The sequence below is a fragment of the Oreochromis aureus genome, linkage group 9 (genome assembly GCF_013358895.1).
Source record: "Oreochromis aureus strain Israel breed Guangdong linkage group 9, ZZ_aureus, whole genome shotgun sequence".
Taxonomy (NCBI): Eukaryota; Metazoa; Chordata; class Actinopteri; order Cichliformes; family Cichlidae; genus Oreochromis; species Oreochromis aureus.
This window is the reverse complement of record NC_052950.1, coordinates 21639345-21658328: the sequence shown is the minus strand read 5'-3', so window position 1 is coordinate 21658328 and position 18984 is coordinate 21639345. Positions and strand designations below refer to the sequence as shown.

The window sequence follows — 18984 nt, the reverse complement described above, 5'->3', positions numbered from 1 at the left end:
CACCTGTGCTTTTTCATTTATGCTCTGTTTATTATCAATTAAATTATTAAAGAAGAAAGGAATGATAACATTTCTTGAATAGATGCATTTTCCAATAAGTGATGGATGTGATCTTAATACATCCATCTGGTGGTGAAGGGTGAATCTTTCTTTTTTGGAGACTTAACTCTTTCCCTTGTGACCATCAGAGGGCATTGTTCCCGGCAAACCCCTTGATCTGCAGGTGACAGAGGCAACCAAAAACTATGTGGTGTTGAGCTGGAAGCCACCCGGAGAGAAAGGCCTTGAGGGTGTCATGTACTATGTGGAAAAGGTAAATTATTCCTCCACTTTTCCTCAGATGCACTTTAACTAAATGTTTCTGTTTTCCTGCATATGAGATTGTTACATGCCTGAGTTTCAGTGACAGTGTTACGTTTTCCTCTTTGCCCGTCAGTGTGTTTCCGGTACAGACAGCTGGCAGAGGGTGAACACGGAGATCCCAGTAAAGTCTCCTCGCTTTGCGCTGTTTGATCTCGCAGAGGGAAAAGCCTACCGCTTCCGTGTCCGCTGCTGCAATTCTGCCGGTGTTGGCGAGCCATCTGACCCGACTGAGGCCACCACAGTTGGAGACAAGCTTGGTCAGTAGAGAGACACATAAATATAGAGAAGATTAGCTCTTTTAGATGTTAAGAGTCTTATTTGTCACACAATGCTATCAGGCAAACTGGTCCCAGATCTGTTTTGCAGTCATGACTCCTGCATCACAGATCTGATGAAACTGAACATTTGCACGGTACAAATATGCTATGTTAGCACTGACTCAGCCCCAAAATGTAACTATTCTTGTGCGCAGATATCCCATCTGCCCCAGGAAAGGTTATTCCCACCAGAAACACAGACACATCAGTTGTTGTGTCCTGGGAAGCGTCTCGCGATGCCAAAGAATTAGTGGGATACTACATCGAGGGCAGCATTGTGGGGAGCAACGTGTGGGAGCCGTGCAACAACAAGCCCGTGAATGTCACCAGGTAAAAATGACCCCTCTTGCTTTCTTTCAGCAATTTCTGATACAAATTCATGACCACTACACTTTCTGCATTTGCAGGTTCATCTGCCACGGTCTGATCACAGGAGAGAAGTACGTGTTCAGGGTGAGGGCGGTGAACGCTGCAGGGATCAGCCAGTTCTCCCAGGAGTCAGAGGCTGTGGAGGTGAAGGCTGCTATTGGTGAGTACAGTGGATCCATCACATCTAAATACAACAAAGTAATGTAGTAATCAGAGGACGTTAATAATTCCAGTTTACTGCTATTTAGATTAAGATTTGTTTAGAGATGTTAAAAAAACTAAACTGTTGGTGTTATATTGTGCATTTCTGAGCCAGTTGTGCTGGAAATTTCAACATGGCACACCTCTTGGATGCACTGAACACCACAGACTGATCACTGCTGTCATTAGTAGACTCTCTATGTGGAAGAAATAATGCAACAAGCTGATTTTTCTTGATATTTTACCATGAATTGTCATAGGCTACTACTGTTCTCTTGAAACATGTCTTCAGCTCCCACACTTTCTCCACCATTGTTCCACTCTGTCACCCTGTCACATTATTCTGCACTGTCGTATGCTCTACCTACCTCCTACCCTGTCCAGCTACATCTACTCTAGCACCTCCTCCTCCCTGCACAGCCTGAGGCGGGGCTGGGGGTCAGGACTTGTAGACTTCCTCTAATTTGGGTCAGTGCGATCCAATTCAGCGGTCGTTACAAAGTAGCTCAGTGTCACACATCACCACTATCACCACCACCTCCCCGCATCTCCCCTATCCTATCTTGGGCACAGGATGTGTCGGCAACCCCACATTAGTGCTAAAGGTACCACCACTCGAACCCCCCCGTTATCAGCTAGCAGTGTTATTGTTCCGTTGGTCTGATTCTTTATAACTCAATATCTTTACATTATTTCATTCAACTCAAAGTCAATAAACTGCACGATTTGCTACCTAGCCCTAACATGTACTTTGCATGCCAACAACAGAAACAGTGTTGCTGTTTTAATAATGATGCTGTTTCTAAATTCCTGCACGTGTTCCCTAACAGTAAAATCTCTCTGCATTAAAACTAACACAGCTTTCAGCCTTTGGATGTCACTCATTCACTGGCTGGCTTTGCGCTGAGCAGCATGCTCCGTTATCCCTTATGAAACACTCTTAGCAAGAATGCCAGTGCACATATATTTTAAGAAGAAAGATGTGTTGTTGATGACACATCCTTTTCTGCTGGAATAATGTGTTACTTCAACACAGTCTTCAAGGCTGATTCATCATTAGAAAAACCTGATTCCAATTATATTAACACAGCTGAAAATTGTTGTGCGGATTAAAGAACAAATAAATTTGCTAGATGAGTTACTGGATTATAGTCTTAAAATGAAAAAAAAAAAAACAGCACAAAGTCGCTTTAACCAGAACAGAAAGAGTAGTGATGCTCATATGTGCAAGGAGACAGTTACTTCAGAGTCTTTAGTTTAACAGATGGATGCCTTACAGTGCCTGAGACTTTACTGCTTAACTAAATTCTACCCATAAGAGGAGGATTATGCTGGTTTTTGAAGGAAACCATGAACTGTTGCACAAAAATGTCAGATTTGGGTGTTTTCCCAATCAGAATAGTTTTACTTTCTTAGAACAAAAAACTAAGATGAGATTCCAAATGAAATTTCTTTTTGGGGGGTATTTTACAACTGTTACTGAAACCACACAGGCCGATGCAGCAAATGCAAATAGATTGTTTCAGCACAACAATCAGCAGTTTTTTATATGATAAACCTTTATAAATTTACACATCCCGAGTTCCCAAAAAGCTGGAATGCTGTGTAAAACTTCTATTAAAAACAGGATGCAATGATTTTAAAATCTGATAAAAACATATTTTATTCACAACAGAATATAAAAAAGGAGTGTTTAAAGTGTGACATTTAATTTCATGAAAAATATTAGTTCATTTTGAGTTTGATGGTAACAGGCAAGTAGCATGACTGTATAAAAAGATCATCTTAAAGAGTCAGAGGTTCTCAAAAGTAGAGATGGTTCAGTTAGTCAGATCTGTAATAAAAGTCGATGTACAACTTGAAGTCAAAAGATTCAGAGAGTGTGGAGAAATCTGGATGTGTGCGATCTTCAGGCGGTCAAGTTGCACTGCATTAAAAACAGACATAATTCTGTCACTGGTTGGCCTCACTGAAATCACTCTCTGTGATACAGTTCACTGAGCAGAGCAAGCTTGTTATCAGTGCTCAGTGCAAAAGCCTGCACCTGTGAAAGTACGGAGGTCCATTAGTGCCTATGGAATTGGCGGCTTGCCCATCTGGGAAGACACTATAGATGCTGAAAGGTATATACAGGTTGTAGAGCAACATATATTCCCATCCAGATTCTTTTTCAGGGAAGCCCTCGTGTATTTCAGTAAGACAATGCTAAACCCCACACTGCATCTACTGAACAACAACATGGCTTCATAGGAGAAGGGTCGAGGTGCTGCTGCAGTTCAGACCAAGTCAAAACATTTTCAACATTTTTCTCAGTTTAAACACTTGACATTCAATTCAATTCAATTCAGTTTTATTTTTATAGCGCCAAATCACAACAACAGTCGCCTCAAGGCGGTAGACCCTGCAATAATGCATACAGAGAAAAACCCAACAATCATATGATCCCCTATGAGCAAGTACTTTGCGAGAGTGGGAAGGAAAAACTCCCTTTTAACAGGAAGAAACCTCCAGCAGAACCAGGCTCAGGGAGGGGCGGCCATCTGCCACAACCGGTTGGGGTGAGAGAAGGAAGACAGGATAGAAGACACACAGTAGAACATGTTTTCTATGCTCTACTGTGTCTAAAATACAAATTTAGGGGATTTGTAAATCATTGCATTTTGCTTTTAATTTACATTTTTTTGGTACTGGGATTTTACAGTGTGCCACCAAAACACTGAAATAACCTTTGCGTTCACTTGCAACTGAAGGAAAACTCAGAGTAATTAAAACACAGCACTACCACCTGTGAATTAGATCATGGTGTGCTGTTACATTTGGTCTCGATATGCAACTTATGTCACTTTTGGAGCTGTAATCTAAGAGATGATGGAATCTGTTGGCATTGTTTCTAAAGTCATGAGTTTTTTCATTAAGGGCCAGAGCAAAGCCGCACACCCACATTATTGGCCGGCTGTTCTGTGTTACGTGCCTGCGTGCTCTCATAATCCCAAATGAAGCCTGCTAACATGGATGTCACCTGTTGGTCATCTTGTCTTCATTTCCACTCCCAGTCAGATGAAGACATTGTTCTGTATTTGACTGCCAGTTCAGTAAATATTGCTTTTTAATGTTTTTGTGCTTGTTTCTTCTTATTTTGTTCTCTTAATGTGGTGTGATTGAGAAATGAGCTGTGGATGGATTTGTGCCTGTTTTTAAAAAAGCTTCTTCTGCTTTTCTCTGCTAACACCCGTAGGGGGCGGCATCCTACACGGTGTGTTGCCGAAGATGGGGCCGGGGGGTAACTTGGGACAACTAACTGAGCACGGGCCACGCTGGACGGGAACGCATGACACTGTCCAGTTCCCTCCCAACACTATGCAAAAGCGCAATAAAGCTCAAGCTGACAGTGAAGCCAGGGAAGGGGCCAGGGCTGCTAGCTCAGACCTCACAGAGCCTGACCCCAGGGAGAGTAAAAACAAGTGGGGCAAGAGAGGCGGTGGGTCCTGGGCCCCTGAGCTGGCAAAAGACCTGCGCTCAGAGCCTGTGTCAGGCCCAATTTCTGAATCACATATTGACACAATCACAGCTGCACACTATGACCCAGTAACTGCTGAGGCTCAGGATCAGGCTGTGGAGACAGCTGATGAGCCTGACGCCTCGCAGGCACGTAAGTTCTCAGTAGATGGTAATCGGGAGAAAGCGAAGCCCCAGAGAGAGTCAGCAGGTGAGCACCGAGGAAAACCTTTTGTCAAATCCAAATAAAACCACAAAGAAAAGTACAGTTTTTACCCACTTAAGAGCCATAAAAATATTCTGCCTTGACTTCACATCAGTTTTGTAATAGGTACAAATAGTAACTTGGCTCTTTTTGAAGGTAAGTCACTGCAATTCACCACCAAACCTGGGTTTAACTCATGCTTTCTGGCCGCCACCAAACCCCTGACTTATATGTGTAGTGTCAATCACCTCAGGACCTGCCACTCCTCTGATTACCCAGAGCACTTTAACACACAAAGACACCAAAGCAATTCATGGCAGGAGCCCCTTAATCACACCCTGTACTCGAAAAGTGGGTCATCCAACCAAGAGAACACTTGTGACCTGAGACCTTTTTGGGAGTGCACTCTGGACTTAATCAGACACCCACCTCCCAGACGCTTTGACCACCTTCTCACTCCTAATCAGGAGAGGGTATAAAGTTCATGTGACTATTTGTACTCGACAGGCTGCTTTATTATCACAGTGTTACTTGATCCTGCTTTTGTGGAGACCTTTGGCTCCCAGTCATTCCTTTAACCTGGTCTCTGAAGTCACTGTGCCGTTTGTTACCAGGAATACAGTGTAACAAGCAACATGTAACTGTACACTTTCTGACACAGTGTATAAAACAGTGGTTTCTAAATTATATTCATCTTTTTTTGTCTTTTGAATCTGAAACTAGAGAAAATAATTTAATAATCTTACGGCTGCTGACTTCATAGTTAGAGTGCAGACATAACAATTAACTCCCAAAATCTCAATGTCACTGAGCATTAAGGTTACAAATGTGTTGGGTTGGACAAGATGTTGTTACAGCAGGTATTAACCTACAACTGTCTCTAAACCCACTATCCAGTAATCTTTAACACTGTAAGGAGAGTAACTGCTGGTCAGTTCCTGCTGTAAACTGTTTCCAATAATGGGACACTGAAGCTCTTCACAGTGAAAAAAGAGGTGTGGGAATTAAAAGTATCAAATCTTTTGTGGCGCTTCAGTTTCCCATTATGTCAGTTTTCACGCCGAGGTTTTGCCGTATTAATTTGAGATTTGTGTCTCAGCCTCTCCCGCTCCACCCTATGGCATCACCGTCCTGGAGTGCGTGCGCGACTCCATGGTGCTGGCCTGGAAACAGCCAACTTTCATCGGAGGCGCTGACATCACCGGTTACTTTGTGGATTACCGTGAGGTCATCGATGGCGTGCCGGGAAAGTGGCACGAGGCCAACATCAAGGCTGTCAGCGAGAGGGCCTACAGGGTGGGTTGATATGAAAAAACACGATCCGAGCCTGAAGTCATATGTGCTGAGTGTGCAAGGGGCGAGTGTCTTTGTGTCTTTGTCTCCAGGTGTCTGATCTGAAGGAGAATAAGAAGTACCAGTTCCAGGTGCGAGCAGCCAACATGGCTGGTGTCGGCATCCCGTCACTGCCCAGTAATACCTTCCTGTGTGAAGAATGGACCATTGCTGTCCCAGGTTGGTTGGGCCACGTTTCACCAACTGAGAGAACATTTTAATAAATCATTTCCAGCAGAACAACAACAAAAAAATAACTTCCAATGCACACTGCTTTATTTTTCTGTCACCGATGTTGCACATAAATACAACTATATCAAAGAAATATGGTAAATGATACAAAAAAATGAATTATTAGATAATTTGATAACTTTTAATGTTTAAGAAAGTCACTTAATGTTATAAATGTAAGAAAAAATACCAAAACAAATATTCATCATCCATGAAAATGTCTTAATTGTACATATTTCTCCTGTTTGCCATTTATTCCTGCTGTACCCACAATTTTGTTATACATGTATAATGACGATAAAGTGATATTCTATTCTATTATATTCTATTGGAATTGTGAACTGAATATTTACATGTTATAGACAAGGTTTCTGACAACAGTATCACTTATGCATTTACAGAACCTTGAAAATGACTAAGTAAAAAGGATTTGTTATTTAGCCTCAGTCATCTTTCTGGGCTGCAGGACCTCCATATGATCTGCAGATTAGAGAGGTGCGGAACGACTCTCTGGTATTGCTATGGAAACCACCTGTGTACCAGGGCCGCGATCCTGTCAACGGGTTCTACGTTGACATCAAGGAAGCAGATGCACCGGAGGAGGCGTGGAGAGGAGTCAACACCAAAGCCTTAGAAAAGACATATACAAAGGTGCTAATCAGGAGTGCATTTGTCTGAGAGATTCCCAGGTGTTAGCAGGATATCACAAATATATTTCAACATTTCTTTCTTTCTTTTTCTTGCAGATTAAGGATCTTAAGGAGGGAGAGAAGTATGTGTTCCGTGTGCGCGCTCAGAATAAAGCTGGAGTAGGAAAAGTCTCAGATGTGACAGAGCCGGTCCCCGCTCTGACCAAACCAGGTGGGATGAAATGATGGAACAAGTGAAGGTGATACTACAAAATTTGAGCAGATGAGATTTTTACCTTCTTGTGTTTTTAGGCACGAAAGAGATAGTCGTAGATGTCGACGACGACGGTGTCATCTCCCTGAACTTTGAATGTGGCAACATGACCCCCGACTCCAAATTTGTGTGGTCCAAAAACTACGAGGAAATCACAGACACCTCCCGCCTGTCCACAGAGACCAAGGGAACCAAGTGAGATGGCAACATTTTTAACATTAAGACTATTTGAGCTTCCCTCTCACCTCTCATGTCACGAATACTGTGTTTCCTCTGCAGGTCTAAAGTTGTTTTCAATCGTCCCGGGGAGGAGGACATTGGCGTTTACTCATGTCTTGTCACTCACACTGACGGTGCTTCATCCAGCTACACTCTCTCTGAGGAAGGTGGGTTCGAAAATAGAGAGAAAAGAAGATTTTTCATATTACATGATGTGTTGCTTTTCTCATCTTGAATCCTGAATCTCTTCTTGTTTTCTTTTTAGAGTTAAAGAGGCTGCTGGAGATCAGTCATGACCACAAATTCCCCAGTGAGTGCTTCACATGGTATTTCTGCTTTATTTAGTGGTTTGTCATGAACTGGACTGACTTTCTAACTATTTCTTCATCATTTTCTTTGCACCAGTTATTCCTCTGAAGTCAGATCTAGCTGTGGAGCTGCTGGAAAAGGGCCGAGTTCGCTTTTGGCTGCAGGCGGAGAAGATATCCAATAACGGCAGAGTCGATTATGTTTTCAATGATAATGTTGTGTCTCAGGGGGAGGTCAGTAAGAATCTGCATTCAGATATTTTACTTTTCTGTCTCTTGTGTGCTCTACCTGTGTTTTAAAGTAAAATATTTGCTGCTTTTTTGGGGGTGGTAGAAATATAAGATGAACTTTGACAAGAACACCGGTGTGATTGAGATGACCATGGAGTCTCTGACCCCGGCGGATGAGGGCACGTACACCTTCCAGCTGCAGGATGGAAAAGCTACCAACCAGTCCAGCTTGGTACTGATAGGGGATGGTATGTTTATTTTAAGAAAAAAGAAAGAAAATGTGACTTTTAATTGTGAATGAATGTGTACAGTCAATGATAAAAAGCTCAGAACGTTATCCTTTTAAAATAATTTAACACTCTGCCATGCTGGGTATATTTTGATCAGGTTTGATGGAAAGTGGCAACCCTACAAATTAAATTAAATAATAACTCTGATGTGAAACAACCAAAATGATTTTACCTTCAACAGGAAACAGTGTCATCATTTAAGTAACCTATAATTTGCCGATTATGCAAACTGGTACTGGGTACCTGTAAGACACTGTGAGTGAGACTGTAGTGTAAAGTAGACTGAATTAATGGGATTGTTGGATATTAATTATAAAAATGATGCAAAATATCAGCTGGCAGACTGTACCAGGGGCCAGTATGGCTCAGGTGGTGTGTGGTTTGATACCTGCCTCTTCCAAATAGGTGTCCTAAGGCCAGATATTGAATCCCAAATAGTCCTCTTCATGTTTGCCATTGGCATGATCATTTGAATATGGTTAAAGTGGCTTTTAGTAGGAAGCACTTGCCAAATTCTGACCCTACCATCAGAATGTTGCACCAGAAATCGATACTCAACAAACCATCAGTGTTTTTCCAATCTTATGTTGTCCAGATTTGGTGAGGCCGTGCAAACTGTAGCCTTAGCTTCTTGTTCTTAGCAGAGAGGAGTGGCACTCGATGTGGTCTTCTACTGTAGCCCATCTGCTTCAAGATTGGACGTGTTGTGTGTTCTGAGATGCTCTTTTGCGTACCTTGGTCATAACGAATAGTTATTGGTAAATGGACTTATATAGTGCTTTTCTACTATAGTTGAGGATTAAAAGTGCTACATAAAAACATTTATATAACATACTTATTCGTCCATTGACACAAGCACTTTTTTCTATGTCTTAAGTGTTTTCTAATTAACATTCACACTCCAATAAATGCATCGGAGAGCAACTCAAGGTTCAGTATGTTGCCCAAGGATACTTTGGTGTGCAGACTGGATGAGCTAGGGATCAAACACACAATCTTCTGATTAGCAGATGACCTGCTCTATTTCCTGAGCTACAGGGTGGCTTTTCTCCTCCGACCTCTGAAATCAAAGTGGCATTATCTCACAGAAATGCTGCTGACTGGACAGTTTCTCTGTAAATCCTAGAGATGGTTGTTTGGGTGAAATCCCACCAGTTTCTGAAAATACTGAGCCCCACATTCAAAGTCACTTAAATCACCATTCTTTCCCATTCTGATGCTCGGTTTGAACAAGAGTTTTTCTTAACCATGTCTGCACGCCTAAATGCACTGAGTTGCTGCCATTATTTGATATTTTGATAGAGCAGTTTAACAGGTTTACCTCATAAAGTGTCTGGTGAGTATAGTTCATTTACCATTTGGGTAACAAGTAGAGCAGGAACTAATACAGAGCTCAACATCTGTAACATATGAACACTAGAGGGCACTGAAACATTTTAGAAATCATGTTGTAATAGCTCCAACTAAATTCCAATTTCATTAATTGCACTTTATGGTATCTGTGTTGTTTTAAACCACAATTTATGAAAATTGTCATTCGTGTATTTTTCAGTGTTCAAGCAGCTGCAGAAGGAATCAGAGTTCCAGAGAAAGGAGTATTTCAGAAAACAAGGTAAACTCCTGAGCACAAGAGCATTTTTAAGACTGATGGATCTGTGTTATTCTCAGAGGCTTAATCTTTTTCTTCAACATTTAAAACAAAACAAAAAATATAAACGCTGACAGTAACTCACACAGAAGACGCTGAAACCAGCAAATTTGGAATTTTTGCTTAAAAAGTGATGAAGATTCATTAATCAGATTATCACAGAATTGAGTTTTCATTATTTGCCCGATTGTCATCATTTTACCTGCGATGTTTGTTCCAGGCCCTCACTTTATCGAGTACTTGAGTTGGGAAGTGACACCAGAATGCTGCGTTGTACTCAAATGCAAGGTGAGCCTGTGTTTTAGAGATTTTATGTGTACATTTTTTTTAATGTAACTGAGCTCTGAAAACATCATCCTGCTGTGCTGGATTTCAGGTGGGCAACATGAAGAAGGAGACCTCTGCTCAGTGGCACAAAGACAGACACCAGATCAAAGTGGACGAGCACCTCGGCTTTGCAGAGGGAGTGCTGAAACTGGAAATTGCTCAGGTGAGAGTGTGAGAAAGTGAAGTGTGAATATCCGTATATATGTGTGTATATTTCTGTACTGTATAACCACCTCTGAATTCATTTGCATATATGGCTGTAAATGTACCGCTCTGTTTCCGTCTGTGTGGATCTTTCTGTCCTTACCTTCCAGCAGAGACAGGAATATGTACTATATACGTGGAGGGCTGACTGGGCACAGGTGAAAAAAGTCAAGAGAAAATAAATATTTTCAAAATAAAACAGGAAACAAGCCAGGCATTTGAACTGCTCTGTCACAATCTCTGTCTTCTCTTTTCATCTAACCCATCTCTGTCCCTTATCTACTGTATAACTCACGAACCCCTCACATCCCATCGTGTCGTATTGTCTGTAAACGTGTGTCCAATTATGACATGCTTTCCTCACAGGTAATTCAGCATATAAACATGATGTCACATGTGTCCCATTGCAGCGTGACCTCCCCGCAGACACAGCAGACATTGTCGACAGCCCGATCTGGAGAAGACTTAAAGTTGGGATCAGTTATCTGTTGTGACCGTGGGCCAACGGCCACTTCTGGTTTTGCCGTTTTTGCCTGAGAATGCTTTTCTTTTTTTTTCTTAGCTGATGTTCGCCTCTTATTTTTGCGTATTTGCTTTTGCGTCATATACGTGTGCACTGCAGCGCCCCTAGCTGAAGAGAAGCGCTTGCCTTTTTCAGACGAATACGCTTAATTTCCTTTTGCAAAACCTTCATGAGTTAATTTGCCGTTGCTACTTTCACTGTCAGATTTCCAAGAAGGATGCTGGTGTGTATGAGGTGATTCTGAAGGATGACAGAGGACAGGACACATCCACGCTGAATCTGACAGACCAAGGTAACTTTGTACGGCCATACAACAATGAAATCAGAAACAAATGCAGCAAATGAACCACTTAAGGGTGATAAAATGTGTCTTTTTATTAAGGTTTCAAAGACTTGATGAATGAAGTTTTCAGTGTTATCGGTAAGAAGAAATATTTAGTCCACAGATGATTTCATATGTGATACATATTTAACCCAACATACATTAAACAAGGATCTTTATCTTTGCAGCCAATTCCTCCACTCCACTGAAGATCACAAGCACAGATGAGGGCATCAGACTCTACACCTTTGTCAGCTACTATAACGACTTGCTCCAAGTCACATGGCACTACAAGTAGGTTCTCGGTTGGTTGACATGAACAAAACAAGTGACTTTTAATCAAATCTATACCTGATATATATTTAATTTTCAGTTGTGAGTTGTCAGGATTAAACCAAGTGTTCATCTTATCAGACGCTTCTGTGCTTTTGTGTCACAAAGTGGCCTTTAACATATATGTTTCTCATATCGTCTCTCTGACAGGGATTCAGCTATCGCCTTCTCTGACCGCATAAAGAGCGGCGTGGTCGGGGAGCAGCTGTGGCTTCAGATAAAAGAGCCCACAGAGAAAGACATGGGCAAATATGCCATCGAGTTTTACGATGGAAAAGGTGGCCTCAGGAGGACCGTTGACCTCTCTGGTCAAGGTGAGAGTGTCTAAGTTGCTGTGACTTTATAACTGGGCTGATTTCACCTCTTAAACTTTTTTCATCTTGCCAGCTTCCAACATGTTTACATGATGTGAAAACTTTGATTTTCTTTTGTAGGAATTATCACCTCAGTTATCAGTTAGATTTCTTTAATGTGATGTTTTGCAATTATTGTATGTTGTGCGACACAAAGATGTGTCTTGGCCTGTAAAACTGATTCTTACAACTTGCTTTTGTTTTACAGCATTTGATGATGCTTTTGCAGAATTCCAGAGACTCAAGTAAGTCATTAACCAGCCTATAACTGTATGTTATATATGTAGCCACAGTCCCAGCATCTATGAGGTTTTCCCAGCAAAGCTTTTCTCATATAAGGAAAAATGATGTAAACAGAAGTTGAAGTAGAAGTCTTAACTGTCACTTGTCATTCTCAACTTTGACCTAATTTGTCATTCCCTCCTCAGAGCTGCTGCTATTGCAGAGAGAAGTAAGTAGTACTCTGTTTACAATAGCTCCACTTCTTTAATATTTGGCCTTTTCAGATCTGATAACAAAGATGCTGAATCTTCATGAAGACGTGTTGCGAATATATTGTTTTTAAATGAGTTTCAAATGATGTAGCTATAAATTTACTGTGACCAAAAGTACAACCAGGGCTCAGTAACTTGACTTTTAATATGATTTCAGTTCCTCAATTGATTTTCTTCCTCCACTTTCGTTGACTTAAAGTATAACATTTTGCAGAAAGCAAATCATTTTTACATTTCTAGTTAGAGTCATTTGTGTATTTGATTTGTGTCAACTACTTAAGCTGAGTAATAGAAGTAACAAAGGATAAGTCACGTACAGACATGATACAAAGAAAGTACAGCCTCTGTCAATTTTAAGGTTTTAGATATCAGGAGTTAATTTTAAAAACTCATCTAATCCTTAGAAAAGGTCTAAAAATTAGTTAAATGCAACTTCAGATGAACAACAACACATGACATATTACTTAATGCCATTGAAGTAATTCTTTTGTCTATGACTTCATCAGTGCATCACATCACTGTGGTTTCATTTTGGCCCACTCTTCTTTACAATGTCACTTCACTTCATTGAAGTTTACAGACACTGGTATATGCACAACTCTTAAGGTTGGACTTGGACTGGACCACTGCAGCACATTGATTTTTTTTCGTATTCAGCTTCTGTGCTTGGGATCATTGTCCTGTTGCATGACTCAATTTCAGCCGAACTTTAGCTGTCAGACAGATGGCCTTGCATTTGACTGTAGAATACTTCGGTATACAAAGAGTTAGTGGTGGACTCACTGACTGCAAGATGCCCGGGTCCTGTGGGTAGAAAGCAAACTCAAATCATCACTCCTCCACCACTGTGCCGACAGTTGGTATGAGGTGTTTGGTTATCGCTAATTGTGGTTCTTTGCATTATTACCAAACAATTCAACTTTGGTCTTGTCTTTGGTCTTGTCCAAAGAAGTCTTGTGATTTGTTCAGATTGAACTTGCTCAGCTGTGGTGCCATGTTCCTCTTGGCAACTCTTCAAAACAACCCATAGACTTAGCCTGTAGAGTCTGAGATCCAGCTCTTGAGTTTTCTGGAATATCTCTGAGGATTGCATGGTCTGACCTCGCAATGAATTTGCCAATAATCTTGAATGTTTTCTGCTTGTGAATAACCTGTCTCACTGTAGAACATACCATGTGTTCATCTGAGGTTGTATTTTAAGACCTGCTAAGAACCAGACTGTTTTTATTATGTCCTGATACATAAAACCTGAGAGTGAGAGGGTGTAGCTACTTTCTTTTTACCATGACTATAAACCTCAGTGGGTCAAAGTGAGCTCTATTCTGTGAAGTTTAAATTAAATCCAGTTAGTACTATAGTTTATTCTAAAAACATTAAGAAAAACTTTTAAAAAAATCAGAGATTGTAATTTAAAAAGCCAGTTTACCATATTTAAATGGTAAATGGCCTGTATTTATATAGCGCTTTACATATCCAGTCATCCATCCATTCACACACTGGTGATGGCAAGCTACCTTGTAGCCACAGCCACCCTGGGGCGCACTGACAGAGGTGGCCACCAGTAGGCAACGGGTGAAGTGTCTTGCCCAAGGACACAACGACCGAGACTGTCCAAGCCGGGGCTCGAACCGGCAACCTTCCGATTGCAAGGCGAACTCCCAACTCTTGAGCCACGATCATTAGTTTTATTTATTGTAAATTTAAGTCAATTGCAATAAAACTTGAATGTGTTAAAAACAACAAGCAACAGCCCTGAACATGAATACCAACCCGAAGACTGTTGTGAGCCACATAAACTCTTTCATGTTAGATAAAAACACAGTTTGCGTGCACTGTTTGCAACATGCTTTTGTTTTTGAAAATACTTTTTCGTTAGTTAATATTTTTACTTTTCAGATCGTGCTCGAGTAGCAGGAGGCCTCCCTGATGTGGTCACCATACAAGAGGGCAAGGTAAACAGTTTTAGCTGAATTTATGTGGTTTGCACATCATATAGCAAACTTTTACATGGCCCGCTGTCTTCAACTAAGAGTCTTAACCTTTACAGTGACTGCCATTAGTGTAACTGAGTTGTGCGTTATTTTCCATTCAGGCTCTCAATCTCACCTGCAACATCTCGGGCAACCCCGTGCCAGAGGTCACCTGGCTGAAGAACGACAGAGAGATCACGTCTGATGAGCACTGCATCCTGAAGTTTGAGTCGGGCAAGTTCGCCAGTTTCACCATCACCGGCGTGAACACGTCAGACTCGGGCAAGTACAGCATCCTGGTGAAGAACAAGTACGGCACAGAGAGCGGGGACTTCACCGTAAGTGTGTTCATCCCTGAAGAGGCGGGCAGCAAGAAAAAATAAAAGCGGTCCAAATCTTGTCGTAAATATGTAAAAATGATGCGTACTGGAAAAAGTTAAAAAGAAAAAAGGATTAAAAAAAGAGGTGGTGTTTGATGGTTTGTGTAGAAATCAGTCAAATAAACTCCCGAGGTGCTGAAACTGAACACGAAAAAAGTACAAAGAAAAGAGTTACTTAAGATTATGATTAATACTGTATGTGAACATTTGGTCCAACAAATCTCACTGAAAATCTGAAGCTTATTTGTGGCTGCCACTATGAAAAAAATGTCACGGTTAGTGTGGAATGTCTATTAAAAACATACATGTTTTTACATTTGCTACAAATTATGTGGATTTCCCAGCAAACCTGACAAGATAAGTACTTCAGACTGAATGCATCTGTCAGATTTACTGAAACCTTTAGTTTGTGTCGTTAAATGGTGGGAAAAATCTCACAGAGACGCCACAAATTTCAATTCTATATTGCTCAACCTGCAAGAAATAAACTAGTTAAGACAGACGTGCCGGGTTTATTCCGATGGTGTGCTTTGAAAGTAAATATAATTTGTAGCAAAACAGTTAAAAATGTGCGTTTCAGTGAGATTTTAAACTTATGTGTGTTCCACTTTATTCACATTCACTCTAAATGTTATCTTCTGTGGAGAACAGTGCAAGTCAGCTCACTGTATACTCACTATTATTTATATAACACACCATTTTCCCCAGCCCATAATTAGTAATTATCCTGGATGTTGATGCAGTGAAAACTGTGAGGTCACTGTTAATACCAACAATAGTGGTTATTGTTTCTCTTCCTTTTCCCGTTTTTTGATGAGACTAATAAAAACAGCATGTATTTCCCCACCTCCTCCACCTTCTCTCTTTCCTTTCTGAGTCGTGTCACTTTGATTTAAATTCTTCACCTTTTACATTTCACTCTCGTTTCAGTCGAGTCGTTCCATTTTCACTCCCGATCACTATTTCTGTAGAAGTTGGACAGCCTGAAGATCCACCACCAGCATGGACACAACTCACCACCTTCACTATAATCCTGATATTTGTTGTAGGACAATTATTTGCCGTGTCCTCTGGATAATGTGGCACTCTCTTTACAATGAGCACAAAAGAGGGACACGAAAGAAGTATTGTCTTTTTGTCGTAGAGCACAAATATCCAGTACATTTCTAATTAGATAAAAGCCATTTTTACTATTATGTTCTTCAGTCTGAAATGTAATAACAGAACATAAGAGTGTATTTTACTGCCTAGGGGCCAGATATTTTTCTTATGCATCAGTTGCTGCATGAATAAATACATAACTTTTAGTTTTTAAGTTAGCTCATTATTAAGTTGGTAATGAGTTCATTCTTGCTTCATGTCTTGTTTATACTCACCTGAAGTGACAAAACTATTAGTTATACAAGTTTAAATCAAGTCTATTTCTACCATATATATACATAGGCACTATTAAGTCACCAGCCGTATGCCAAATGGTTAAGTATGTTTAACAATCATTAATATGCACTCACCAGTCACTTTTTTAGGTACACAGCTGCTGCAGATTTGTCAGCTGCACATTTATGAAGGAATCTCCCGTTCCACCACATCCCAATGGCGCTTGTTAGATTAAGATCTGGTGACTGTGGAGGTCATTTGATTACAGTGAAGTCATCGTTGTGATCAAGAAACCAGTTTGAGAAACGTATTTGAACTTTGTGATATGGCGTGTTATCCTGCTACAAGGAACCATCAAAGATGGTTACATTGTGGTCCTAAAGGGATGGAAATGGTCAGCAACAATACTCAGGTCGGCTGTGTGGTCCTAATTTAGTTAGTGCTAAATCAAAGTGTGCCAAAAAAATATCCTCCACATCATTACAGAAACAGTAGCAGCAGCCTGAACTGTCTATACACTCAAGGATTAATCCTTGTTTTAATGTTATTTACATCAAATTCTGACGCTACCAGCCAAATGTTACTGCAGAAATGGAGTCTCACCAGACCAGGCAACATTTTTTCAATGTTCTGTCAATTTTAGTGAACTCATGTGAACTACAGCTTTAGTTTGATGATGAACATTTGAACAAGCGTACCTAATGAAGCGTCCAGTGAGTCCATATCATATCACATAACCATAAAAAACTTAACAAAGGGTAACTGTATAACTAAGAAATCCTAAGAGATCACAGTTCACCAGAGTTGGACTCATTCAACGTTTCAGCTTGAGAGCATTTTAAAGAGAAAAGATTAAATAATATTTTTGCATCAAATTACAGTCACAATTTTTTGCAATACATCAGCGAATCTCTCATTACAATCTCTTCTTTCTTCTTTTAGAAAGTTGCAAAAATACAAAAATGTTTGTGATAATGTAAATTAAACAGAGGTGAAGTTGAAATTTAACATGTTCCAAAAACTTTAGTGGCCTAAATAGCTTAGTTATGACATTTTTTATCATTTTCTCTATGAGATGATACTGTTTTAGCCTTCAGTGGTAGGTCTGATCTCACTGAGCTTCATGGGTAAGTAGTTGATTTCACTTTCTGAATGACTGTATGGTGATTAGTTCATGATTGTAGAGCTTTACCACACTGCAATGTCTCCCTTCACTGTGGATGAACTCAGGTGGAGGTCACAGAGGGGACACCTGACTTAGGGGTGACTTCATATTGGACTGATGAAGAGGGAAATGTAGTGTTTGGCCCAAACACACCAAAGGAAAAGATGAAAACCTCACTTACTGGAACTAAAATGCAGAAGCGAAAGGGTGAGGAGTTTGAACACTGGCAAAATTACAGGATGGTGCAATTTTCCCATGACGGGCTGAAATGCTTACTAATAAATATTTCCTTACAGAATCTGTTTCAAAGGCATCGACTGTGAAAAATGTGGAAGACAGAGAGCAGGGCAAAAAAAATGAAGCACAAAATGACAGGAACCCTGGAGAAGTTGGTGCTTTAGATTCAGATCAAACTAAAGAGGCAAGAGTAGATTTGATCAACCAAACGCTGCCTGTTGACCAATCAGAAGCTTCTGAGCAACCTGCAGACAGTGCAGAGAAGCCTGAAGCAGTGGCTGAGACAACCTGAAATCACTGAATGAATATAAACCCATTATATATTTTGCTGTGAGCTTATCATAACATATTAATAATAACAATATTCCACTTTACACTAAATGAAATGGGATGGTAGCATTTTAATAACCACATACTGTTTCTACTGTTTTTCAATATGTTGTGTGTATCTTTTTGCTGTATCTGCCTGAATAAAGGAGCTGTTACACTTCTTTGTACTCCATATTGTACTCTTATGAATATACAGAGTGACGCAGGCTTTCCAGCTTAAAGAGGCGCCTCTCTTGTTTGTACAGACGAATAAAGCAAACATGAGAAATTCTTGTTGTGAAACAGAGCAGAAATGATCCAGATGAACAAGAGTAAAATTTGTAGAGGTCGATTAATGATGACAACACAAAAAAAACTGGACTTTTACTGATGTAGGAATTAACTTGGCTTATTTATTCAAATTTCCTTCAGGAAATGTAAAGCAGCTCTTTTACATAACAGACACATCAGTTCTGGAAATCCTTGTGTAAAAAGTGAAGTAAACTGCCTGGTGTTTTATGGGGAAGTGAAACTTGCCACTTCCTTTTCCCGAGCCAGTGGATGCTAGACTTAATTTGTTCCTCCTTAAAATTAATTTATAGAACAGTCTGATGGCACAGGGCCATTTAAATGAGTCTTCACATTCAGCCCAACTTGTGTTGCTTAATGTGTATCCTGCTGAAGTGTCCTGGAGCAAATTTTTTGCTCTGTTGTGACCTCTGACGCCAGAACATAAATCATGGAAAATGAATTTTCCTAACATTTGATCTATTAAGAATCCACTTAAGAAGAAGTATTAACCTTTTGAAATTAAAATATAACCTGTACGAGTGTGCAGATCATCTACACTGATCATGCCTTGTACATTTATAGTTTCA

At 40.4% G+C, this 18984-nt stretch overlaps 1 protein-coding gene across 8 annotated transcripts in view; it reads left to right on the top strand.

Moving 5' to 3' along the window:
• The window catches only part of myom1b (myomesin 1b), a 30056-nt gene extending 11762 nt beyond the window's left edge, over positions 1–18294 (top strand). For 6 of the 8 annotated variants that reach the window (XM_039617833.1, XM_039617837.1, XM_039617834.1 and 3 more), the window contains 27 exons: positions 189–313; positions 437–620; positions 836–1010; positions 1088–1209; positions 4486–4503; positions 6050–6246; positions 6336–6462; positions 6980–7164; positions 7260–7374; positions 7455–7611; positions 7696–7802; positions 7901–7945; positions 8041–8177; positions 8278–8422; positions 10017–10076; positions 10333–10400; positions 10489–10602; positions 11371–11458; positions 11549–11587; positions 11677–11782; positions 11972–12135; positions 12383–12419; positions 12603–12625; positions 14565–14620; positions 14761–14976; positions 17626–17767; positions 17857–18294. In XM_039617833.1, coding sequence (XP_039473767.1) covers positions 189–313; positions 437–620; positions 836–1010; positions 1088–1209; positions 4486–4503; positions 6050–6246; positions 6336–6462; positions 6980–7164; positions 7260–7374; positions 7455–7611; positions 7696–7802; positions 7901–7945; positions 8041–8177; positions 8278–8422; positions 10017–10076; positions 10333–10400; positions 10489–10602; positions 11371–11458; positions 11549–11587; positions 11677–11782; positions 11972–12135; positions 12383–12419; positions 12603–12625; positions 14565–14620; positions 14761–14976; positions 17626–17767; positions 17857–18089 — 3185 coding nt within the window. In that variant the 3' untranslated portion in view covers positions 18090–18294. Of the gene's footprint in view, positions 1–188; positions 314–436; positions 621–835; positions 1011–1087; positions 1210–4485; positions 4504–6049; positions 6247–6335; positions 6463–6979; positions 7165–7259; positions 7375–7454; positions 7612–7695; positions 7803–7900; positions 7946–8040; positions 8178–8277; positions 8423–10016; positions 10077–10332; positions 10401–10488; positions 10603–11370; positions 11459–11548; positions 11588–11676; positions 11783–11971; positions 12136–12382; positions 12420–12602; positions 12626–14564; positions 14621–14760; positions 15870–17625; positions 17768–17856 lie in introns of those variants that run through there. The other 2 variants (XM_039617835.1, XM_039617836.1) reach the window with 2 other exon arrangements.
• Positions 18295–18984: the final 690 nt, after the last annotated feature.